A 26875-nucleotide genomic window follows, 5' to 3' on the forward strand; every position below is an offset into this window, starting at 1 on the left:
TGCACATCAAATATTATGTGTTTTCGGACCAGGATCCACACACTTGCATTGGATGGGGGAGAGCATCTATGCTTCAAAACAGGTTTAGAACTTCTCTGGCTTACATTGTGTCATTACAAGGTAAATCCATCCTCGCCACCACCACCTCAATTTTATGGACAAGAAAAGTCAGGTTCCAAAGGGAAGCAGCTTATTTAAAACCCCATACCTACTCATTCCTACCCCTCTGTCAGTGAGCCAAGACCTCCTCCACCGAGCCCCACCTCCTCTCCGGATGCAGCCAGAGCACTCCTCAGACAGGTGAAACCAAGAGTAAGCGACAAGGCATACTAACATCTGCTTGTTCATTCAAGTTCTCAATCACAGTCCTCAAGCTAAGAGAATGTGGGAGAGGGGAGAATGCAAAAATTAGCCTGGGATCAACTGGCACCCACAAAAGAGTGGGGACAAATGACAACACGCCTGGTCCTCCTAATAAAACCTTCTCACTGCATCCTATCCACCTGTGGCAGTTACATTATCTACTGTCAACTTGAAGAAGGGGTGGCGTCTAGCCTATCAGTCAGATCATAGCCAATGAAGCCTCTGTGTGGGCACGACCTTCTCCTGAGGATTCTGGGAAATCCTGCCTTCCTCCCTGGAGACAGGACACACACTCTCCCTGCAAAATATCCCTGTTGACAAGACACATGGAGCAATGCTGATGGAGCCAGAGTCCTAGAGCTGGAGGAGCCACGTGGACACCCATGCCAGCGTTGAAATGCTTCTACCACCACTGGATCCTTAAGACTTTCCACCCACTGGCCTGTGATCTTCCTGCACTTGGCATCATTGCATGTATATTGTGTGAGTCTGAAGAGGAATTTATAGACTGGTATCAGACATATGGACTAATATGGGTCTCGAACTGGAGTGGGATGAGATGCCTTCTTAATGTACAATTACTCCTTTATATAAAATTCTTTCTTGTACCCATCTTTATGAATTTGTTTCTCTAGTCCACCACCTTTCCATGGTTTCTCTTGGTCTAAGTAACTAAGAAATCCCACCTCAACCCGCACCCATGACCATCTTGTCCTATAACATGGAAGCTGTCCCACTAGGACTCTTCTAGAAATTCCCATAATGCCCACCTCAAGGTGTCTCCTGGCTGTCCATACCACAGGGCAAGCCGTACAGAGGTTAACTCGTAGTCTTCAGCTTCAGGGGCCTTGGGTTCAAGTCCCTACTTCATAGCTCCTTGCCTGGGGATCACAGCTAAACTACTATCCCTCTCCAAGTCTTTTTCCCTCATCTGCCAAATGTGGATGGCAATTCTCAGTAGCAATGCCAGCAGTGGCTTAAGGAGGCTTTGATCCCCCCATAATCTCCCTTGGCAACTGCCTCTACTATCTGATGTGGCCAATTGACATTTTCTCAGTTTAATGCAAAATGCTACACAAAATCAGCGTCAACCAAGACTTTGGCTCTGTCTTCCACCAGATGGCCACCCAAAACCAGCCCATGGAGAATTTCTCTAGCTGTCCACCTTGTAGGGTTGTCAGTGCCGTTCAATGAAATACTGCAGGAAAAGTGTTCATGATGTGCCTGGCACACATTAAGTAAGTGTTCAATAAACTTGATGTTCACAATGGAGACCGGGCTTACTGCTCACATAGAGACTGGTGGGACCCCAGAACTACGACGCTTACTCTTCAGATTTGAGTTGGACTAATTAACCATTCAAGATCAAAAGGGCAGTATTTTCCCCAAAGGCAAAGTTCAGAAGGTTAAGAAAGTTGGAATGGAAACACCGGAAGTAGGATATGCCATGGTACATTGTGGGGATAGCAATGGATGAGTTGAATCATAATGTACAAGAATTGTTGAATGAGACACTAATGACCTGCTCTGTAAACCTGCACCTTGTCCACAATAAAAAGTGGGGAGTTTTTTGTGATTTTTTTCCAAGCTATTGGTTGATCATAGACATCTTTGCCATGGCTGTTGGTGCTCTGTGAAAGACATTAGTAGTTAGATGGTGCAAGAATTACCCAAAAATAAACACATAAATGTGATAGTATCACCCTCAACCAGGATTGCTTCCCAAACTAATTCTGTCCTGATACCCAGGGTGTGCACCCCCTCACGAGCCCAATGCTCAGGTTATACAATCCGAGTTTCATAGCACAAGTCACACGGAATTGGAAAGGAAAATTATCATACTCATACACTGAAAAAATCATCAGAAATGGGACACAAACACATGCAAAAACAACCAATCCATGGCCTGGGTGGGGGTTACCTACTCTCTGGAACATTCTGTCCTCACTGTCCTCATCTCTAAGGGATCATCCAAAGCAGACTGCACCATAGAAATCCATTGCTTTAGGCCTCTCTTTGTGCATGTGTGGGAGGCACAGCGTGGCCTCGCCTCCGCACCACACTGAAATACAGCTCCTCACTGCACATCAGCCCAAGATGCACATCTCCATACTGCTGCCGCACGAAGCGCACCAAGAGAGGCCTGTCATCAATGGCTTCACAGAGCCGCAGAGCCCCTTGGCAACGTTCCTGCCTTCAACGTACGGGAAGACACCTCCCTGGGAAGAGAGCAGCTGGCTCCTCCTGCAAAGGGCTTTCTGTCTACCACAGCCTGCTACAGTCCCATTTGTCCCCCCAGCCTGTGGCACTGCTGGGTACGCAGCTGATGAAGAAGTCCCATGGGCAGACAACCCTGGGCTGGCACATGCCTAGCTCGGGGCCGAGGTGCTATGGGATTCTTTTCAGAGATTGACAGTAAGCGAGTTCTCCGTCCTTTCAACATGCACACATACACCCCTAGTCTAACAGAATGCCTGGATCGCTGCAACATGGAGCTTTACAGCTGAGCTCCTATGATACCCCAGCCATGAGAACCCTATCTCACACATATGGGAAAGAGACAAGGGGGAAGGTTATGTACCTCTCCTCCCATCCTCGCCAGTATTCACCTCCAAGCCCCATACTAGCAGAGAAGCCTGTTGTAATCCAAGACCCCTCTCAAAAATTAAAGTCCCCATCGGCCATCCTAGAATCAGGACAGGGCCCTTCTCTATAAAAAATGACCAGGGTACCTGGCAGGCATACCACCACCAAATCCTGGGGTCAACCAGCACCCCTCTGACACACCAAGCAGTCTCAAAAGTCTGCAGGAGAGAGCTCTGGACCAAGACTTCAAGAACGATTCTGTATAATCTGTATCCTCATGTTAGCAATTCGCTACACATTTTTACGATTTTTATTGAATTCATGAATTCAATACTTTCTTATTGAAAGTATAATTCATAAAAGGCAGCCAAGTTAATAAAGAAGTAAAACTCTATTAGTAAATGATATCATCCCATACATGGAAAATCCAAGAGATTCAACAAGAAAGTGGAAGGATACAAGATCAATATTCAAAAATCAGTTGGATTCCTTTACAACAAACAGAACTCTGGAAAGGAAATCAGGAAAACCATACCATTTACAGTAACTACCGAAAAGATTAAATACTTAGGAATAAACTTAACCAGAGACATAAGAGATCTATACCAAAAAAGAGAAAGAACGCACCTAGCGACCTGTATAAATGAAAGACTATATGCTCATAGATAGGAAAACTATAATATTGTGGAAATGACAATGCTACCCAAACAGATATACAATTATAATATCTTGATCCAGATTCCATTATCAGCTCTTAAGGAAGAGGACAATCTAATCAACGATTTTGTTGGGAAAGGAAAAAGAGCTCAGATAAGCAAAGCAAAACTGAAGCAAAAAGAGCTCACATATCCTTACCTCAAGCCTACAATACAGTCATGGTAGTCAAAACAACCTGGTATTGATACAGTAACAGACCCATAGACAAATGGAACGAATTGGGAACCCAGAAGTAAATCTATCCAGTTAAAAGGAGCTGATCTACTCAGGAACATCATCATCACGGCCTGGTGGGCCAGGCTGTGCTCCACTCTCTCCTCCTGCCCCTTCATCTTCTCCCGTGTGCTCTGATCAGATATGATGATGTTCCTGAGTAGAGCAGCCAGTCCACAGAGAGAACAACATGGCTGGCCCCACTATGAGAAATGATGCCAATCAGTGACTAAGGGCGATACAGGGGACAGCACCGGAGACACAGTGTGGGAATTGCACCTGACCTGATCCCACCACACCGAGGCAAAGCACTGGGGGAGTGCAGCGGAACAGCAAGAAAATGGAGTGGCAAGGTCCCCAGGGAATGCTGAAAGTGGACTTTGGGGCCAGGGCGTGGTGCCCCAACAGACTGGACTGGAAAACGCTCCTAAGGGCCAGCAAACGATCCCTGAACTAACTACAAGCTTTTCTCTTGTGAACTGTTTTGTTCTGTTCTTTGTCAGTGGTTTGTTTTTGTTGTTTTGTTGTCTGGTTGCATACTGTTGCTTTGTTTTCGTGCATGTTAGTGTCTCCACAGGTCTGTCTGAATAGGACAGGCTGGATGAACTATCTGGAGGAAAAACAACGGGACCGACAGTTCCGGGGGGACTTGGGGTGGGGGGGTGGGGGGGGTAAGGAAATGGTGTTAACAAACCCAGGGACAAGGGAAAAACATGGGACCCCAAATGGTAGAGAAGGGGGAGTGGCAGGCCTGGTGGGAAATGATCAAGGGTAAGGTTGCTTAGAGAAGAGGTATACTCTAGCCCAGGTGGCGACGAAGCATGGTAGTAGGGCAGGAGGAAAGTCAAGGGAGATGGAGGAAAGAGCTAGGAGTCAAAGGGCATTCATGGAGGTCTAGACAAAGACATGTACATGCAAATATATATAGGAGGATGGGGAAATAGATCTATGTGTCTATATTTATAGATCAAGTATTAAGGTGGCGGAAGGACCTTGGGCCTCTACTTAAACACTCCCTCAATGCATGAACACCTTCTTTTATTAAATTGGAACTCTATGATGCTCACTCTCCCGACACAACGGCTGGAGCCAAAGTGGGTGAACAAGTAAATGTGGTGAAGAAAGCTGATGGTGCCCGCCTATCAAAAGAGATAGTGACTGGGGTCTTAAAGGCTTGAAGATAAACAAGCGGCCATCTAGCTCAGAAGCAACAAAGTCCACATGGAAGAACACACCAGCCTGTGTGATCGAGTGGTCCCAAAGGGATCAGTTACCAGGCATCAAAGAACAAAAAATCATATCATTGACTGCACACCTCCATGATAGGATCGCTGAAGACAAATAGGTGCATAAGCAAATGTGGTGAAGAAAGCTGATGGTGCCCGGCTATCAAAAGAGATAGTGTCTGGGGTCTTAAAGGCTTGAAGGTGAACAAGCGGCCATCTAGCTCAGAAGCAAATAAGCCCACATGGAAGAAGCACACCGGCCAGTGCAATCACGAGGTGCCAAGGAACCAGGTATAAGGCATCATGCAAAAAAATATATATATATAAGTGTGTGTATGTATGTGTATATATGTGTATATGCATATATATATATACCATATTAAATGAAGGGGGAAGTGCAGAGTGGAGACCCAAGGCCCAAGTGTCGGCCACTGGAGATCCCCTCATAGAGGGGTTTAGGAGAGGAGATGGGTTAATTAGGGTGTGAGGTAGTACCGATGAAAAAACAGCTTTCCCCCAGATCCTGGATGCTTCCTCCCCCCAACTACCATGATCTGAATTCTAGCTTGCAGGGCTGGATAGGACAGAGGCTGTACACTGGTACATATAAGGGCTGGAGGTACAGGGAATCCAGGGTGGATGATACCTTCAGGACCAAGGGTGTGAGGGACGATGCTGGGAGAGTGGAGGGTGAGTGGGTTGGAAAGGGGGAACTGATTACAAGGATCCACATGTGACCTCTTCCCTGGGAGAGGGACAGCAGAGAAGGGGGGAAGGGAGACTCCGGATAGGGCAAGATATGACAAAATAACGATGTATAAATTACCAAGGGCACATGAGGGAGGGGGGAAAGGGGAGGGAGGGGAAAAAAATAAGAGGACCTGATGCAAGGGGCTTAAGTGGAGAGCAAATGCCTTGAGAATGATTGGGGCAGGGAATGTATGGATGTGCTTTATACAATTGAGGTATGTATATGTATGGATGGTGATAAGATTTGTATGAGTCCCTAATAAAATGTTAAAAAAAAAAAAGAAGCTGATCTTAGACAAAGTGCTGAAACCCATTAGAATGGGAACAGATATTCCCTCTAACAGATGGTACTGGCAAAATTGGATATTCATTTGCAAAAAAAAAATAAAATGAGGTCAATATGTCTCGGCATATACAAAAACCAAGTTAAGATGGACCAAACACCTGACTGTAAAACTTAAAACCATAACAAACTAGGGCCCTCCTAAAATTTACACATTTCTATGCTTCAAAGGGTTTCACAAAAAAAAAAAAAAACCCGGATAGACTAGGGAAAACATTTGGGCAATGACTTATCAACCAAAAGACAACTCTTTAAAATGTATAGAAAACTTCAACACATCAATAATGCTTAAAACTCCAATAAAAATGGACAGAAGAATGAATAGATACTTTTCAAAAAAAAAGACATTCATGCAGTCAGCAAACATATAAAGTAATGCTCCTGAGCGGTAGTTCTTCACGATGCAAGTTAGAGATAACATCTCACTCCAGATACAAGTTAGAGATAACATCTCACCCCAGATGCAAGTTAGAGATAACATCTCACCCCAGATGCAAGTTAGAGATAACATCTCACCCCAGATGCAAGTTAGTGATAACATCTCACCCCAGCAGTAATAGCAAAGTTGAAAATAGAGAAAAATTATTAAAGATTGGAGCCCTCATACACTGTAAAACAAGAGAAGGTAATCACTGTGGAAAATGGTATGACACGTCCTTCAAAAAGCTGTAAGTCCAGTACCAGAGGATCCAGCAATTCCACTCTTAGGTATGTATACGATGGGATACCAGTAAAAGCCAGACATCCTCCTCCCCCCATCAAGCTATATATTTAATTTTTTTTACAAAGCAACCTTATCACCTTCAAAGTACTCTCCGTTACACTTAACATATTTGACACATTTGCGATTCGATTCATGGAAACTCATCTGGATGGCTGACAGTCCCTCCCTCATTTTATTCTTCGCCTCTTCTATGTCGTCAAGTCGCTGTCCTTTCATGTCCCTCTCCATTCGTGGAAACAAAAAGAAGTCACACGAGTGAGGTCAGGTAACTCAGGTTCTTGGAACAAGAGAGGCATGCTGTTTTTTGCCAAAAACTGGAGCACTGACCAGTGCCCTGTCTGCCACGAATCAGGCCTTTCTTGTCTCACACTGCTATGCAATCTTTTGAGAAACTCTAAATAGAAAGTTTGATTAACAGTCTGACCTTGTGGAACAACTCCAAATGCACTAGCCCCCTCACATCAGCAGAGCTTTTACCTTTTTATTTTTTAAATCATAGAGAAATAGGGGCCATGAGATGAACAGATATATGCGCATCCCTACTGGCTGATCAGTATTATTCACAATACAAAAAGTCTGAAACAACCTAAGTGCCTATCACAACATGAATAAACAAACAAACCGTGGTCCTTATCCCAATGGAATATGACACAAAGTTAAAGGCTAATGATGAAAAGACCTCATGAGGCTCGTAAACATGGGCCATTATGCTGAGTGAAGCTAATCACAAAAGGACAAATATTCTATTAAACCATTACTGTAAAGAGTCAAGAAAAGGTTTGTACACATAAGGAAACGGTCTTTCAAGGTTACCTGGGTTGAAAGTGAAAGAGAAGGTAACATACAAAGGAGAAGAGCAGTAAAAAGGATGTAGTCAAAGGATGGCGCTGGGAAGAGCAAGGAGCTAAAAGCAACAACGGTAAATACTAGAGCATACCAAAGTCTACGCTAACAGGAATAGCAATAGTCTTCGAGTGAATACACAGCCACCCAAGCCGAACAGGGAAGGGAAGGTGAATGGGACTACATTCACAAAGACATATAGGTTTGACAGAGGGCTCTTCTAGACATGTATTTCTATATTCTACACATACACCATGTACAGTAGGGCACACAGAGGGCAAAGTAATGAAAACTGTTTAGCCATAACCAACCACCTTTGAGGAATGAGATGTTGGGTCTAAGGGCTCAGGATCGCAGACTCCGGGGACACCAACACCTATTGACATAAAAGAGTCCACAATGTTCTAGGTCCTGGAGCAACTGGGGTCTTAAAAGCGGATGAGCAGCCATGAATGTACCCCCATTGGTCTCTCCCCATCCAGAGCAAAGAAGAGAGAGTGAAATCAAAGACACATGAAAATACTTCGTCCAAAGGACTGATAAACAACATGCACCTCAGGCTCCGGGAACCGGAGACCAGAAGAACTAGATGGTGCCACTGCTGAATGCTCTGAAAGGGTCACAACAGGACATGGGAGCCAAACTGTGGGATTACACTTACTGGTTGGATAGAAACTGGTGGAAACCCAATATTATGATTTTCGATCACCCTTTCGGTGTGAAAGTGAGCTTACCCCCTTGGCTCAATTTTCAGGCTTACATGAACTCCTTAAAACAACTAACCGTATGAAATCAAAAGGGTAACGTTTGCCCAGGACTAGAGCTCAGAAGCAGGAAGGAATAGAAAATAAGGATAAATGGAAACGAAATACAGGGAGGCAGTGGGAGGAGAACAGTTACCTTGTGGTGATTACAAACAACGACATAAAATAAAACGTGAATGTACTGTTGCATGGATAACCAATTTGCTCTGTAAGCTTGCACTCACATCACAATATAAAGGTCTTTTTAAAAAATTTCTTGTCAACTGACTTTCTCACTTAAGTGAATTTAGCATCATCAGAATGCCTTTCACATGAGCTGTGATACACTTAGATGTGTCACTTGTGATTCTATCTAACACGCATAAAAACAAATACATAATCATTAAAATGCTTTAAAAATCTCTACATGTCTGTTATTTTTAAAATACCATAAGCAAATGTGGTGAAGAAAGCTGATGGTGCCTGGCTATCAATAGATATAGTGTCTGGGGTCTTAAAAGCTTGAAGATAAACAAGCAACCATCTAGCTCAAAAATAATAAAGTCCACATGGAAGAAGCACACCAGCCTGTGTGATCACAAGGTGTTGAAGGGATCAGGTATCAGGCATCAAAGAATAAAAAATCATATCATTGTGAATGAGGTTGAATGTACAGTGGAGACCCAAAGGTCATCTGTAAGCAACTGGACACCCCCTTACTGAAGGGTCACGGGGAGGAAACAAGCAAGTCAGAGTACAGGGTAGCAACAACTTTGCTCTAGTTCTTAAATGCTTCCTCCCTCCAGTATCATGATCCCAGGTCTACCTTACGAATCTGGCTGGACCAGAGGATGTACACTGGTACAGATAGGAACTGGAAACACAGGAAATCCGGGGAGGATGATCCCTTCAGGACCAGTGGTGTGAGTGGCGATACCGGGAGGGTGGTGGGAGAGTGGGATGAAAAGTGGGAACCGATTACAAGGATCTATATATAACCCCCGCTCTGGGGGATAGACAACAGAGAAGTGTGTGAAGGGAGACACTGGACTGTATAAGATAGGACAAAATAATTATCAAGGGTTCATGAGGGAGGGGAGAGCAGGGAAGGAGGGGGGGAAATGAGCTGATATCAAGGGCTTAAGTAGAAAGGAAATGTTTTGAGAATGATGATGGCAACAAATGTACAAATGTGCTTGACACAATGGATGCATGTATGGATTGCGATCAGAATTGTACCAGCACCCAATAAATGATTTTTTAAAAAAACCAACCCATAAAATGTCTGTTCTTGTCTTGGTTTCTACATCTGAACAAAGAGAAGGCTAAATAAACTATAAATTATCAAGGGTTCATGAGGGAGGGGGAGAAAGGGAGGGGGAAAATGAGGATACCAAAAGCTCAAGCAGAAAGCTAATGTTTTAAGAATGATGATGGCAACAAATGTACACATGTGCTTCACACAGTGGATTCACATATGGATTGTGATAAGAGTTATACGAGCCCCCGAAAAAATGATTTTTTTTAAAGAAAGAAATCATTAATCAATAATAAAAAAAAAGAAAGAAAGAAAATGAACTAAAAGATTCTATAAAAGTAGACTGGCTCGATGTGCTTTATACAATTGATGTATGTATATGTATGAACTGTGATAAGAATTGTATGAGCCCCAATAAATTGTTTAAAAAAAAAAAAAGTAGACTGGCTCCAGCTCCCACAAGATTGCAGTCAACTGATCAGGCTCCTAGGCCAGGCCTGGCCTGGCACATGGGACCGAGGGGACAGGAAACAAAGAGTTTGTCAGATATTGACAAGTATCAGGCCAGGAACTCTGTTGCCAAGAGAATCACAAGCTACACAAGGCACAGACTGCGGGGCCACCCTCCACAGAAGCCCCTACCGACCCTAAAACCAGCTCTGATCCTACACTCCATGGGCAGTCTCCAATGAGTTTCTAGTTAGAGAAAACCTCAGTTAGCCACTCCTCTTTACAGCTGGGGAAACTGAGGTCCAGAAGGAGCCTATGCAAGCACAGGGCTGAGTTAAAAACTCAAGTGCCCTGATGGTCAAGCCATCCCTATTACTGTCCGCGATGAAGGTTACTTTTACGGTTTATTTAAGTGCCAGCTTCCAAGTGGTTTGGTTAAATACTAGACTCGCTGCTGTTCCAGAATATAAAATAATGGCTTTCTATAAATGAATACAATCAATAAAAATAGAGCTTCCTTAGGGTGTGTTCTGCCTCCAGCTTATAAACACTTTGGGAGAATTTGCTGGGTCTCACCACTGCATACTTTCCGTTACCTGACCTATGGATCTTGGTATAGAAGCCTAAAGATAGATTTTGGACTTACTAGCCCCAATAATTCTATGAGCTAATTTTTCCCTCTCTCTCTCCTCTGTGCATATGTAAATACCTATCTCTATATGAAATTGTATCGATATCTGCCTGTATATTACACTTAAATCCCCACAAGTGTGAGTGTCTCCAATTACCTCACCCTGAAGGTATGACCTGGGAGCAGCCTGCCCTCAGAGTACAAAGCAGATCCTTCCAGGAATAGAAATATAAGAGTTCTTATTTAGATGGCAGCATAAAGATCCTATTGAAAGTGGCTTTTCTGGAAGTGGTTTCGAACGAAGGTGCCACATATTCATTGCAGGAACTTCAAAGCTGCGCAGGGGATCGCGGGTCATCTGAATCTTTCTACAAGAAGGGAGTATGGGCCTCAGCAGAGAAGGACATAGACCTGCAATAGACTGTGTTGACCTAAGGGAACACATAAAAATCTCTTTGCATGGGGTAGTGTAGAAAGGAGACAGAAACGTAACTTGGAAAACACAATGTCTGTAAGCAGCCAGATGGCTTTCTGTGTTCCGGCCAGCTCCCTCGGACCCCCAGCAGCCCTCCCACAGCTCCCAGCCATTTACCTGATGCTGCCACAAAGGAATCCCAGGCCCGTGCGAAGTCCAAGGCCTCCCCTTCTTCAACTGAAAGAGAGAGCAGAGGTGCAGCAGTGAGTTGTGAAGTTGTACAAACCAGAACCTCACACCAGATTAAAATAGCCCGGTCATGACCAAGAGAAACCAGAACAGCGTACACGCTGCATGTGGAGTTTGAGACAGGCAGCGATGCCCCACACAAAGATGTGTGGACACACGGCCAGCCGCTCTTCGACTTGATGTCACTGCCTGTTTCCGACTAGAGTCAAAGTCAGATGCACAAGACATGCGGTTGCTATGGAATGCATATGCTACGCTGTGTCCGTAAGTCATGACTGAGCCATTTCAAACGGGTTTGAAGCCCTGCTACAAACGAGTAATCGGGGTGGAGGGCACAGGACAAGGAAGGCTGTACATGTCAGGGCCGGTTCCTTCTATTACCCACCTTCAGGGCATCAACCCACACTAGCTGTTGTCAAGTCATCTCTGACTAATGATAATCCACGTGTATAAAAATTAGGATTTTCAATGACTGATTTTTTTCCCAAAAGTAGATCACCAGTTCTCAGGCGCCTCTGAGTAGATTCAAACCTCCCACCACCGAGTTAGTAGCTGAGTGAGTTAACCACTGGAACCACTCAGGGACTTCTGTTGAGGGTAGAAGTATTAAGACTCTAGAAAGAGGTTGTTGTTAGTCCCACTAAGACATAAAATGACTAAAGCATGAATAGCAAATATAGGTGTGGTGTCTGTTACAATGTACCTATTCCTATGACCCTGGCAGACATCACTACTCAGTCTCAGAACTGTCCCAAGTCAAGATGCAGCAGCCAAGTCTTTCTTTACATAGTGCCACAGGCCATCCCTAAGGAGAGCCTAGTTCTCACTTGGGATGATGCTATTTACCAGTCATAGACTAAAGCACAAACCTAGACCTCTCCAGGACTCTGCAGGCATCATCCTCTACCAAGTAGCCCCACTGTGTGCCACTGAAATGTAGAAGTTTTCTAGAATCTTTCAAAAAACAAACAAGGTTCCTCTCAGAAGTTAGCAAGCTTGGGGTGCTGCTACGCATACCGAGATTTGATCCACATGCTGAGGTCAAATGTCCTGTGGTCAGCAAGTTTTGAGTGGCAATCCCACTGAACGCAACTCCCTTCCCCTACTTCACAGCAAGAGGCTGGGAAGGATAGGCTGTCCCCATCACTCTAAAGCACAGCCTGTGAGCACAGGATTGGGAAGGTTTTGCACTCACGAACACAGGAGACACTACGCAGCATTAAAAAAGCCTCTGGAATCAATCCTGGCCTGGGGTATATAATCCTATTAAAGCTGGGGTACGGACATTGTAAACTAGAACTCTGTTGAAGCAAAAATGTGTGCACCCCGTGTTTTTCGGTTGTAACAGGCTCTGGAGTTCTACACATGTGCAAGCTGTAGCTACCACCCAGTTTTGTCAATGCAATGGGGGTGCTCCAGGGGCACACACGGTGGGCAGACACTGCTGTGTTGAAATGGTTGCTCGACACAAGAACTTACAAGGTGTGTGACGTGCCTGAAGCTATGCAGGTAGCTGAGAGGGTGTGCAGAGTTTGGGCGCAGGTACCAGGTTGTCCGTGTCAAAGGCTACTCTTGAGGCCACTGATCTCTAAGGGGCAGGAGATGTCAACCAGAATCCTAGCAAGTTGGGACTGGCAAGGACCTACTGCAACCTACCACACTACTCATGGCTCATGGCACGCAGGGCAGTAAAGCTGGACCCAGGTCAGCACTTGGGCTCTAGCACCAGGCTGCCTGGGTACAAATTCCAGCCCTGTTTCGGAGAAGCTATGTGTCTTTAGGCCAATGATTGAACTTTCAGGCTTTAGTTTCCTCACCTGAAAACTCAAGGTCATAATAGTACCAAAGGCACGGGGTTCAGTGGGATGATCTCTAAACAGCCTAGGCACCTCGCCTCCCACAGGGTGCCTGCCCCATAATTGTCGGCAACCCTGGGTGGTACGAATGGTTAACGCGTTCAACTAAAATTAAAAGGTTGGAGGTTTGAATCCACCTAGGGGTGCCTTAGAAAACAAGTCCTGACAGTCTGCTCAGAAGAATCAGCCATGGAAAACCGTATGAGCACATCTCTACTCTGATACACATGGGACACCATGAGTACGGATCAACCCCATGGCAATTTCCTTCCAAATGTGACAGTGCTGTCACCTGCTGAAACACTGGTATAAGCGCTGGAGTGGGTCCAGGGCCATGGCGGCAACAGCTCTCAGAATTAAAAGGTCCTGTGCTATGCGACGTTACAATATCTGTCTCCCGCTATTACCTCCCCCACTAGGTTTCCTTTAAACAGGATGCTCCAGAGGGAATATGCAAACAAGTGATTAGCAGGCCAACGAATGTTGAAGAAGTGCCCTCTCTCTCTCCTCCAACTTTGTATGAGAGCAGAAACTCCGGATTAAGACCATGAAATGCAGAGGCAATTTGGGCTGGGACCAAAGAAGCTATGGTTTCACTTAACTACAATTGGAATGGGTTTCAAAGATGAAGCTAGGTAAATATGAATTAAGATCTCATGTCAGACAAATTAATATTACTCACTAAGATGATTCCCACCATACAGACTCCAACACACAGGCAGATAACACTTAACAACAACCAGGGGCCAGAAAGGAGCAGTTGTTAACAGCATTCATTGCCACACCTGAAAGCCATTCTTCACACATACATCCATCTTCTACTCTAAAATGTTCGTGTGTGTGTGTATCTTGAGAGAGAGAGAGAGAGAGAGAGAGAGAGAGAGAGTGTGTGTGTGTGTGTGTGTGTTTGTGTATGTAGCAACTGATGAAGAGAGATAGACAGACAGACGGACAGACAGGCATATCTGTCACCACCAGCCGTGGCTGTTGAAGACCACCATCTCTTTCTACTGAATAGTCCCTTATATCTCACCTCCTCTCCTGTTGGTGACCTTGGAGTATTTGCCAGTACTTGAACTATTTTCTCCCCAATGACCCCCAATTCTAAGCTTCCATTTCTTTCAACTGTGCCCTGCTTGAGGCACAGTAGTAGACTTCAGGAGCCATATGTTTCAGTGCACACCCTGTGTCCACCAGTACCTGAGAGACGCAGAGTCCCCTGCAATTCATCCAAGGTCACACAGCCAGGCAGCAATTGCTCCCAATCTTTCCTAACCATTGGTCTACCTTAACCAGAGTATGCATCTCAGCTCCCTAGTTGGTCATTCATAGCCCTGACTTTAACATAGTCATTAGTTTATGGACTGTTTTGGTGGCTTGACCTTTGTCCCTTATCTTGACCATGACTGAATCCCAGTGCCTAGCTAAATGCAAACACATCAGGAGACACATAATATTTTTAAAAGATAAATAAGGGTACAGGTCCCAAAAGAACCCCAAAGAACCTGTCAGTGGGCTGAACTTTATTCTAGACCAGGAAATGGCTAACACAGACAGATACACCTCTGACCCCCTGCACATCACCACTGTCCCCTGGAGCAGGCTCCCATTGGCAAGCAGGAAATAGTGGAGAGCAGTCTTAAACAATCCCAGGGAGCAAAAAAAAAATACAAGTGAAATGGGGAAGATGTGGTGTATAGCTGCACAGGTTGTGGGATGTGCAAGGGAGTCAGAAGAGGTGACAAAAGGAGGGCTGAAACTCTCTCCACCAAGCAGTATGCCCTGGGCAGCGCTGTGAGTGCCTATAGGGACAAAGACAATGCCTCTCTTTTTCTCTTTCCAAGGAGCTGAAAGGGTAGTGTCATCCATGACCATTACAGGCTTCAATGCAAAATGAGCAGGGCTGGATGCAAGTAAGACAAACTACCCAGCCTATGTACATGTCCCAAGCTCCTCTTGGGTAGTGGGACCAGGTAGTGGGTGAGGTGGGGCGTGATGGCATGGAAAAGTAAAGATGCTCTAGAGCTAGAAGTGTGTGTACCCAAGACTCCCGACAATAGCTCCTCAGCCCTAAGCACACACCCTCACAGGAGCAAGGCCTCATGGCAGGTCACATTACACCCCGTTCATTAAATTCTTAGGATTCACACCCTGATCCCATGTGGGAAAAAAGACAACAGCCATTTAAATGGCACAGGTAATGCCATCTGCCGTAACCCTCCACAAGCACAGACCCTGGAGTAAAGGTGAGGAGGATGGGCCCTGGGACGCCCTCCTGTCCATCTCTGCCCATAACCCCATTAACTGAGAATCTCACTGGGAAGATAGTGGTCTAGTATTGAAAACCAAGTCAATTCCAACTGAGGTAGTTAGTTTATAATGCCCACCTGGCTGATAAACACATGTGGGGTTAATTGAAGGGCGAGGGATACGCCTTTCTAGTGCTCAGGTCTTTTGCTTTGTCATGGTCAGACCAGGGTGCAGCTGCCTTGGCCAGTTACTTGCTTCTGCTAGCAAGGCTCACTTTCTGCCAAACATCCCTGAGGAGAAGTCACATGGACCTACCCAGATGCAGCCCTGGGTGCTGGAGCAGCCGTGTGGAGACCCCTGCCAGTGCTGAGATGTTTACAAGTTCCCTGATTTGGCTTTCCTCCTGCAGTCGGCATCACTGCGTGTAAGTGAGATGGAGGAGGACTTTGTGGGTTGGTGTCAGACAGATGGGTTAATGTTGGACTTGTGGGCTTGGGCAGCACTGGGTTGGGATGTTTTCTTGATGTGCACTTAACCTTTATATCAAACTCTCTCTTATACATGAGTTTCTGTGGATTTGTTTCTCTAAAGTACCCAGACGAACACACCAACTCATAGGGACCCTATATGACACAGCAGAACTATCGCTGTGGGTTTCTGAGGCGGTAAATATTTAGGGGGCAGAAAGCTTCCGCTGTCTCCCATGAGTGGCTGGTGAGTCAACACGCACCTCAGCAAGCTCCCACAGCTCCCCATCGCATTGAAGGAAGCCTGTTTCTCATCAGATAATGAGCCTCCTTCTTTTGTGCCAAAACAAAATCAGTAGCAGGAAGAGAAAGTGTCGCATGGACTTACCAAGAGATAAGGTAGGGAAATAGGTCCCCAAGTCACCAGCACTTTTCCAAGAGATTTTCACAGGCAATTTTGGCCACATTTGGTTTCTCTCTTAAAAACATTGTGCTATTGGAAATTATTCTCTTGACCAATCTCAGGCAGAGGGGCTGCAGTATAGACTTTGTCCACCTCTGTGGTGTCTTTCTTTCCTGGCCCCGGCTACCTATCAAAGAGGGGGAACAGAAAGCTACCTAGTTAGAGTTGACACCAGAAAAGAGCAGGTCCACCTTGACAGGAAGCAGCGATCTTTCTACAACGCCCCCCCGCCCCTGCAGAATTCATCTATCTGCAAGGATGAAAGTCATCCAGCGAGCCTCTGGAAAGAGGCTATCAGTATAGGGGATCAAACGGACCCTGGAATAGGGGTTCTCGGATTTATTCCCCAGCTCCATCATTGATACGCCTTTAGATTGTGGGCAAAAAGGTAGAACCAACTGATCTTCAGTGTCCTCACCTGTAAGACAGGAGTGACATTAAGGACCAACTTCACACGAGCTGCATGAGGACTGAATGAGATAAATGATACTCTGGAAGTGTCTGGTCCAAAGTAAGCACACAATCGATGTTAACTCACGTGACTGGGGTAATTCGAAAGCTTCCCTGCCTTCCTCCTCAATCTGCTGAAGAAGACAAAGGATGTCACGGTCTTCTACTTAAGGAGATAATTCATAGGGACTGTCTACACCCCTGGCTCTTGGCTGGCTCCTAGGGTTCCTCGCTGCATGTGGAGAGAGAGTGACTGAGTTCTGAATGGTGAGAACAACCATCCCACTGAGATGCCCTGCATCCTCTGCAAGAAGGACCCGGGCTGGAGTGATCAGTGCTTTCTCTGCCTTCCAATCTACCAGAGAGGGATGGAATCCTGAAATGGGGAGCCCTCCAGAGCTCACGGCTAAGGGGTTCAACTGCCATGCCAATTCATCTTCCTCACCCTTTATCATCAACCCACACCCCTAAGCACGCCACAGAAAAGAAGGCCTGGCAGCATCACCCGCAGCTGTTATCCCAGAAAAATCTCCATCCGAGGTAACTTTGCAGACCTCGGGATCTTCACTCATTAAAAAAAAGAAGAAGAAGAAGAATACAACGTGCAAAATAGGATAACGAATAGGAGGCAGTGAATTTTCTCTAAACAGCTAGACTTTTTTTTTTTCTTTCCCCACTAGATCAGGGATAGAATGCATAGAGAATACCTGGTGTGGTTCCCCAGTCTGCAAATGTGGTAAGATATTACCAGTAGGTCAGCATGGTCTTTCTCACTGAGCATAGATATAGCTTAGAAAAAGCTTTGGGTTCAAATCAATTAGCCACTTCCATCCTACTCCCACTGAGCTTCCATTTCCTCCATTCACCTGCGTCTACTCTACGTAGACACACACGTCCATCCATACACCTCTACACCTGAGTGTGTCTAACTCAATCCAATCGGGGGACAGTAAGAGCTCTTCCAGAAAGCTAAGTTTCATGAAGTCCAGCTGGGTTCTGGGTAGATGCTGTGCTGGGCATCCCCCTACCAATCCCCACTTTATCCTCCCAGCCCCCCACTTTTCTAGGCACTCACAGCCATTGGCTAGAAGCCAGACCACAGCTCACATGGCAGTGCCAGATGTTTGCAGGCATGGCTCTGGCTGAAAGGTAGAAGCCAAGGAAGGGAGAAAGAGGGGAGTCAAGGCACCTACTACTCTCACCCTTTGTTCTCTCTCGGTCTAGTACAGCCAGTGAGAAGAAAAAAGAGAGAGAAAACTGACAACTGCACAGCCACCTGATGTGCCAAATTTAGTGGAAAAGGGAATCGGGGCTTATGAAGAAAGAAAGGCAGCACCACAAAGGCAAGATGTCTACTTGAATTAAAACATCTTTTTCCCCCTCCTCTTTGTTGCAAGCGTCTCTTACAGCTCTGTCAGGAAAGGAGCCAAGCCTACGTAACTCGGTGGCCCTTGGGGACTGGCCCAAGTATGTGAACAGCATGCTCCTCTGCGCTAGTCCTACATTGATAAGGAGGCTGAGGGCAACGTGGTCAAGGGTCCCCTACCTCATCCTCAGATCCTTTTACTGAATGTGAAACAGAGCCCCCAAAACTATAACAAAGGCAGGCCCCCACCATCCAAATCTTCTTTGAATAAGCAGCAAGACTCATGACACCTCGCTATATGACAAGCACTTCAAAAAACATTTTATATTCACTTAATTGCCCAAAAGAAGCCACTGAGGACATGAACAATTAAGCACTTGACTAGTGGCCTGAAAGTTGGTGGTTCCAATCCACCACGGGGCACATCAGATGGCAGTCCAGGTGGGCTGCTTCAGAAGGTGGCAGCCATGGAAACCCCACAGAGCGCAGCTCTGCCCTACAACTCAGCCGGCGAGGACGAGTGAGCTCAGACGCAGCACCAGCTAAGAACAAACAACTGCCTAAACTCGTGCTCCACTGAGGGTACCCCAGACCAGCAGCCGACGGAAGCATCACCACCTAGACTGCACTCGACTCACAAAAAGGGTGTATCTGAGAGAGGAGCCTCCAAATCTACATGGTTATTAGCTCTCCAGGTGACTCTAATACATTCCAGTGCTTGAGAACCACTGGTCGAGACAACTCTATGAGACAAGTAAAATCACCCCTCCCTTTTACGATGAGGGCCAAGTCAAATGGAAGAAATGCAGTGAGAGCTGAACAGAAACTTTCAAGGGTGGCTTGAAAAGACAACAAAAAGTATTATAATGTGCACGGGCCTGGAGTTAGAAAAACCAAGAGAAGAATCCATTCAGATATCTCCAGCTAAAAGAATTGAAAAATTTCAAGCCTTGAGTTGTAATATTAAAGAATTCTATGGGGAAAATATTGAACTCTGCAGGAAGTATCAAACAAAGATGAAAAGTATACACCGTCATTGGACCAAAATGAATTATTCAATATTCAATCATATCAAGAGGCAGCATATGATCAAAACCAATGGTACTGAAGGAAGAAGTCCAAGCTACAATGAGGCCATTAGCCAAAAGCAAGGTCCCAGGAATAGATGAATATCAATTGAATTGTTTCAACAAGCTGATGAAACAACTGGAAGCACTCCCTCACCTGTGCCAAAAAATTCCTAGCCAATGGACTGGAAGAGATCCATATTTGTGTTCATTCCAAAGAAAAGTGACCCAACAGAAAGGGAAAGTTATCAAACAATATCATCGGCAGGTAAAATTTTGCTGAAGATAATTCAAAAACAATTGCAACAATGCATCAACAGGAAGCCAGAAATCCAAGACAAGGACATGGCACAGGGCTATCACCACTGATGGCAGATGGATCTTGGCCCAACGCAGAGACTACCAGAAAGATGTTTGCCTGTGTGTTATTGATTATGCAAAGACATGTGACTGTGTGGGAATTCCAGAATCACTGGAGTGTGGTGATGCAGAACCTGTACATGGACCAAGAGACAGTCAGTGGAACAGGACAAGGGAATACTGCATGGTATTCCTGTTTCCTAGACATGAAAGATTAGTCTCACATACTTTGGACATGTTATCAGAAACCAGCCAGGGACATCACACTGGAAAGGGGCATTGTGCTTGGTGAAAGAGAAGAGCAGTGACGAAGGGCATCCTTCAAAGAGACGGATTCACAGGGTGGCTGCAATAATGGGCTCAAACCTAACCATGTGAAGATGGCACGGGACCAGTCTCATTCTGCCAAAAGCAGGGCGGCTCTGAGTTGGAACCGACTCCATGCAACCTAATAACAACGTGAGGAAGGATGAAGCCAAAGGTCATGAAGCTAAGACGGGGTAAGGCCAAGACTGAAATGCTCAACACTTTCGTTTTATTTCTTGCTTCTAAGGTGCAGAAACTCTGACACCAGATGAATCCGTCAACATAAGCATGAGCCTTCCTCCTCTTACCCCCAATGTTACAAATTTACAAAAACTTCCTTTAATCCCTCCCTGTGCCAGGGGAACCTAAGAGGAAATGCTGTTCCCTTCCTGCAGCAAGCCTCTTGGGGATGGCAAGGTAAGCCATGTGGTATGCTGGTAAACCTTTTAGCACGCAGTAAGCAGACATAATAGAGGCTCTGGTTTGCCAATTTCCAAAGTGTAAATATTCCCAATATGCCTGCCAAACATAGCCTGGGAAGAGGCAGCACACCACAATTAAAAGAACCATGACAAGGAAAGGCCTACAGAAGAAAATCCTGGCAGGGAGCAGCCTGGAAGTCACAGCTACACCCGTCTCCCTCCACCCCAGCCCTCTCCACCCACTCTGTCCTATCCTTTTGCCAGGGCTTGCTCTTATGCCACATACGCTTCAGCAACACAGATTTCCTTTCATTTTCTTTTTGATTGCGTCCTAGATTCAGTTCAGTTTTCTTTTTAGGAACCTTTAAGACATAAGTAATTCATATACAACGTAGAAGAGATAGAAAATATATCTGAGAGAACCGATCTCGGAGATCTATGTGTAACCTCCTCTCTGGGAGATGGGCAATGGGGAGGCGGGTGAGGGGAGACGCCGGGGAGTGTAAGATAAGATATAATAATTATTTATAAACTATCAAGGGACCAGGGGTGGGATCGGGGAGGGAGGGGGACAGGGGAAAAAAAGGGAAACCGAGCTGATTCCAGGAACCCTAGTGGAAGGTGAATTATGAGAATGACGAGTGCAACGAATGTATAAGGGTGCTTTGCTCAATTGATGTATGTACAGACTGTGATAAGAGCCTTATGAGCCCCAATAAAAAGATTTAAAAAAAAGAAAATATATCTGAGTATAAAATAAACTGAAACCACCTACGACCTAGCCACCCAACTTTCACTGCGCGCGTATCCATAGGCATAACTTTGCATGTTACACGTTGGACCGCTAGTTGGAAAGTCAGTCGTATGAAACCATCAGCCACTCTGAAGAAGAAAGTTGAGGTTTTCCACTCCTATACAGATGGGGAGCCTCAGAAACCCTACCAAGTAGGCTGCCTATGAGTTTGAATCAGCTAGATGGCAGTGGGCTGAAAGCTTTCCAAAAATTTTAATAGTCCGGATAATTTTATCACCCTTTTCTAACTTGACAATATGCAAGCCAAACTAACCCATTGTCTTGAAATCGATGATGGCTCATAGTGACGGGCAAAACTGCCTCAGCAACCTTTGCGACACGAGCCCTGGTGGCAAGGTGGCGAACACCCTCAGCTGCTAACCAAAAGACTGGTGGTTCAAAACCCACAATCCGCTCTGCGGGAGCACAGTGTAGCCCTGAAAACCCTAGAGAGCATGTGGGGGGCTGAAAGATTTCTCCCAAGGGCAGTTCGACTCTATCCTTCAGCGTTGCTGAGTCAGAATATACTCTACAGCAGGGGCCACCTTACAAGAGCAAATTACCACACCTTTTTCCTACAGAGCAGCTAGCAGACTGCCGGGCCTCCTTTGGCAATACATAGTGACCATCTCGACATCAAGACCCGCAGGTCCACACCATCATCACTGGCTGGATGCTTTGGCTTCCTTCAGGGACCTTCAACGGCAAGAGCAACCGTGTGGCAACCCACATCCACACACATCATACAAGGCACAAACCTATCCAGTGATTTTTCTTAAGATTAGTTCCTAGAAGCAGAATTGCTAAGATAAAAGGTTTCCCAATTTGTAGGAATCTGTGGCCTTTTGATCTCTTAATAAGCATTTATTGAATAATGCCTGACTCCAGTATGGCTACAATTCCATGCTAGGAATTCTAGGTGGAGGCTGCCACCAAGTCCGTCGCACTCCCATGTGACAGTGTAACCCAAAGCATTTTCCTGGCTGTAATCTTTACAGGATCCGATCACTAGGTCTTTCTCTCAGGGGGTGGACCTGAGCTACCAACCTGTTGGTTAGCAGTCACACACTTAACCGCTGCACCAGCAGAGTTCCTTGTGATCGGTGTTAGGGGACGAGAAACTGGGGTTTCGGCTTTGACTTTCCACCACTAGACACTGACCTCTAGGAGGAAGTACTACTCTGCTCATCATTGTGTTCCTCGGTGGTTGACACCTAACAGGAACTGAGTGGATGGATGGATGGATGGATGGATGGATGGATGGATGGATGGATGGATGGATGGATGGATGGATGGATGGATGGATTGGCAGATAGATGGACAGACAGATGGGTGGGTGGGCGGACAGCTGAATGAGGCTAAATAAATCCCAATGTCAAAAGCAAGACAGAAACCAGCAGAAGCAGCAACGACCGGAGTGCAAACATAAAGGAGGGAACTTGAAAGGCAGGTTCCTGGAGAGCAGTGAGCATCCGGAGCCCAGAGCCCATTCCATCCACAGTTCCCACATCCCGGCCCGAGGGAAGGCACTGGGCGAGAGAACCAGCTGGAAGGAGTTTCTACTGGAAACACAGGGTAAAATTTGGATTTGCTTCTACATTAACTTGCAAATCCTATTTCAGAAAGGATGGTAATTGTAGACAAAAACCTTAAAAGTCTGTGGGGTTCTTTTAAACACACGCATTTTTTTCCTGTTCAAGGATGAAATCCAGTGGGCTATGCATTGCTCTGCTAACCAAAGGTCAGCAATTCAAAACAGTGGGAGGGATAAGGTGTTCTACTTCCATACGATTTACAGTCTCGGGGACCCGCCAGCACAGTTCTACTCTGTCCGTCCTAGGAGTTGCAATCAGCCTGATGGCGGTGAATTTGGTGGATGAGGGAGGAATAGGTTGGAAGGTAAGAAATGTAAACTAGGAGGTATCTGATGCTGCCTCACCCGGCCCGATGAAGTTTCCCCCAGAACCTACCGCTGAGGAGACCTGGATCTTGGACCAGGGCTTCAGGTAGCTCAGCCAAGCCCACTCCAAGATCAGTCTGACCACCATCCTGGACATAGTACTGCTGGTTCTGATGTGCACTTCCTCCAAGAAGTCCTCCCTGACTTCTCTAGTTGTCCCTTTTCTGCAGTGGTGGAAGCAAGATGTTTTCAGATCAAGTCCTGGTCCCTCATGGTTTGCGGTGTAATCTGGCAACTCCTCTGTGCATACTAACTCTGAAGATAAACTGAGATGCTGTTCAGAAAGTACGTGATTCAAAGTCCAACACCCGGGGGCCTGAAATAACGGGCACTCGTTTATGCTACCGCCCCAACTGTCCTATGGGCCCCTTTAAAGACACCCACTAGATCTCTCCTTCTCCCACCTCCCAATTCACCGGGCACATGCATGGTGGGCTCAGGGTCAGAATTATCATCTTCCACATGGGGAATTTAGGTGCAGTTACGAGTCACCCCCTGTCTGTCACTAGGGGGTTGCATGTTGCTATGATGCTAACCAGATTTCAGCAGAGCTTCCAGGCTAAGATGGACTAGAGGAAAAGACCTGACTATCTACTTCTGAAAATCTGCCAGCAAAAACCCTCGATCACAACCATCCGTGTTTCACTTCACTGCCCAGGGACCACACATCAGATTCACACTGATCCAGGCCCAGCTCCTCAATGACAGGGGCCACATTCTCTCCTCAAAGCTCCTGAACTCAGTGGGATGACTAGATCACCCCCACTGAGGACGTGGCTGAGCACTCACTGACTAAGCCAGCCAGGTGGTACCTTCGGAGAAAAGCCAAAAATGAAACACAAAATGGAGGCTAAAATAACTGGCCTTTCGGAATGCTTCAGAGGGAGTGGCCCCACAGCAGTCTTGGGTACCAGCACAGGGTCCTCCACAGACCACCTCTTACTTGTAATGTGGCCCGAGGTAATGAGTCCCCCTCTTCAGTCTTCATTTTGGCCCCAAAGCGGGGGGGAGGGGGGGTAATCAAATTCTCACTCATCCTGAAGACACGGTGCAATGACATGGGAAGAACTTCGCTCAGCACCTGGTACACAGTGAGCAGCGCAAGAGAGACTTGCTGCTTCCCAACCTCAGCAAATCCCACTCAAAGTGGCAGCCCTTCCGAGGAATTCCCCTGCCTTGGCAAGCCAAAACTTGAGAGGGGCCAAGCCTCCTGGCAGCCCTTGTTTAATCTCACCTGAGGTTAATCTCATTTACATACATATATTTCTTTTCATAAGCCAGTTCTGCACAGCTTCATTAACCAGAAACACGCCGCATATAAACATGAGTTTACGACTGGGTCTGGCTCCTGCTTATTTCAGAAGCAGCCCGGGGTGCTCAACTACCAGCTCTCCAACTTAGAGGGAAGGGGATGCAGAATCGAGCCGGGCCACCTCACCACAGGCACCCCCATAATACTCCTCACAAATGGGCAGGGGGGCAACAGTAGCCTGGCCGGGAACTTGGAAGGGAAGGCAGACCACTGACAGGCATCCTGGGACCAGCACCCACCCAGACCTATTCCTGCCTCCAGTAGAGATGAGGGAGCGCCCAAGACCAGAATCCCACTCTCGTTCCCTTTTCCCACATGCTTTTGAAGAAAAGCTCTATAAAGTAGAAACTAGCATTTTTATGATGCCTTAACAACTTATCCTCTGTGCTAACATTGTAAATAAATGTCAGTGCCATGTTGTACATGTGGTTTCTTTTAAACACGAGAGCAAAGTGCGTTTCTCGCTGTAAAGGCTCTGTGTGTCTGGAGGCGGGGGGTGGGGGTGGGGGCTGTGTTCTCATCTGGTTTTCAGCACACAGACCAGCTCTCTGCCATCACTTTCTCCACCGTAAAAGTCATGGAATGAACTATAATGACTGGTTCCAAACATTGTGTAACTCCGCATGGATGTCCCAGGGGTAGGAGCAGCCATAATACACTTTACAGTGTAAGGAGTTAGTACTTTCAATAAATCTGATTTGAGAAGGGACATTCCATTGGCACAGATGGGCCTCCCAGCTTGGTCCCTACTGCCCACCCACATGGCTAGCATGCACATGGAGAAGGCTATGGGGGGAGTGGGTGCCGGAATCTCTACCTGGTAGCTGGTCCCACCAAGGCATGCCGTATCTCCCCAAGCCTGCCTGGTAGTCACTGGACAGCCGGCCATCAAAGATGGATCTGGACATCTCCCCATCTGGCCCCAGAGCTGTTGGGGAACCTCTCATACAACGTCTCTCCAGGAGAGCCGGCAGGACACGTCAGCTGCATTCAAAGTCCCTACAGCGTTTAGTCACCTCAACTCTGTTTTTGCACAAAAATCTCTTCTCGGCTGTGATCTCAGCAGCACTATTCAAGAACTCACGGGTGTATTGTGCTAGTGGCGACTATTCCTAGAGATATTAGCAGAAGCAGATAAAATAGCGTTTCCTAATTTAAAAAGTTACCATACAGTTGGCTCCAACTCATGATGGCCCCACATAAGTCATAGCAAACTGTCCTCCACGGGGTTTCCAGCAGTTGGTTTTTCACAAGTTGATAGCCAGGCCTTTCTTCCAAAGCATCTCTGGGTGATTTCAAACCTCCGGGCTTTCATTGCGAGTATTAATTGTATGCCTCACCCAGGGACAATTGTTGTTGTTGTTGTTGTTGTTGTTGTTGCAACTCAAGTACAACAGCATTAAACACTGCCCGGCTGAGACCACTGTTGCAGCCACTGCGTCAGGCCGTCTTGTGGAGGGCCTTTCTCACTTTCACGGCCTCTCCCTACTTTACCAAGCATGGTGTCCTTTCTCCAGGGATTGGTCTCTCCTGACAAAATGTCCAAAGTACTTGAGACAAAGTCTTCCCGTCCACGTCCCTCAGGAGCATTCTGGCTCTACGTCTTTCCGGGCAGATTTCTGCTGTTGTTCTGGCACTTCGTGGCACTTTCAAGATTCTTCCCCAGCACCACAATTCAAGTAGAACCCATGGACAAGAAGAAAAAGTAGTTCGTGTGCCAACAAACTGAATCACTACAGGCCCTGCCAGAGAAATGTCAAAGTTGGGGGAGTTGGGGTATGGGAAATGCTGGGCAGCATCGACAAATGAGTAAATAGTGAAGGCAGGCAGGAAGACACACCTCTTTCCTATGTATCACCCAAAAATACACACGAGTTGTCCTATATGGAATGCTGAATTCAATCCACTCTATTTCTCTGTAACCAGGTCAGGGGGCATATGCCAAGGACAGTGCTGGGCAGAGGATAAAAGGCTCAGAAAGGAGGGCACAAGAAGCACAAATGTGAACACAAGGTCCAGTGTACCCCCACATGTGGCTCACCCACCCACAACAACCATTAGCAGAGACAGAAAACCGTGACAAGTAAGGCTACTTCCCAAAGATGCAGGCACGGGGGCCTAGGCACCTGGGCTGCCCAGCTCAGGCTCAATTCTCCAGTTGCCCTTCCAATGTAAGTGTCCAGCCAGGAAGTCTCAGAGGACACGCTCTCAGAGGGACAAGGTCCCAGAAGGAGGCTGGCAAGGAGAAGATGTAGCTGAAGGCAGGCTGCCTATAATCTACACAGCCCCAAG

The 26875-nt window shown here is 46.3% G+C and overlaps 1 protein-coding gene across 1 annotated transcript in view; it reads right to left on the minus strand.

The window, feature by feature from the left end:
• Positions 1-26875, minus strand: part of ZNF423 (zinc finger protein 423) — a 413333-nt gene that overhangs the window by 337414 nt on the left and 49044 nt on the right. Inside the window, exon 2 of the mRNA XM_075537034.1 lies at positions 11440-11499. Within this exon, the coding sequence (XP_075393149.1) occupies positions 11440-11499 (60 nt within the window). The remainder of the gene's footprint in view (positions 1-11439; positions 11500-26875) is intronic.

Source organism: Tenrec ecaudatus, chromosome 18 (genome assembly GCF_050624435.1).
Source record: "Tenrec ecaudatus isolate mTenEca1 chromosome 18, mTenEca1.hap1, whole genome shotgun sequence".
Classification (NCBI taxonomy): domain Eukaryota; kingdom Metazoa; phylum Chordata; class Mammalia; order Afrosoricida; family Tenrecidae; genus Tenrec; species Tenrec ecaudatus.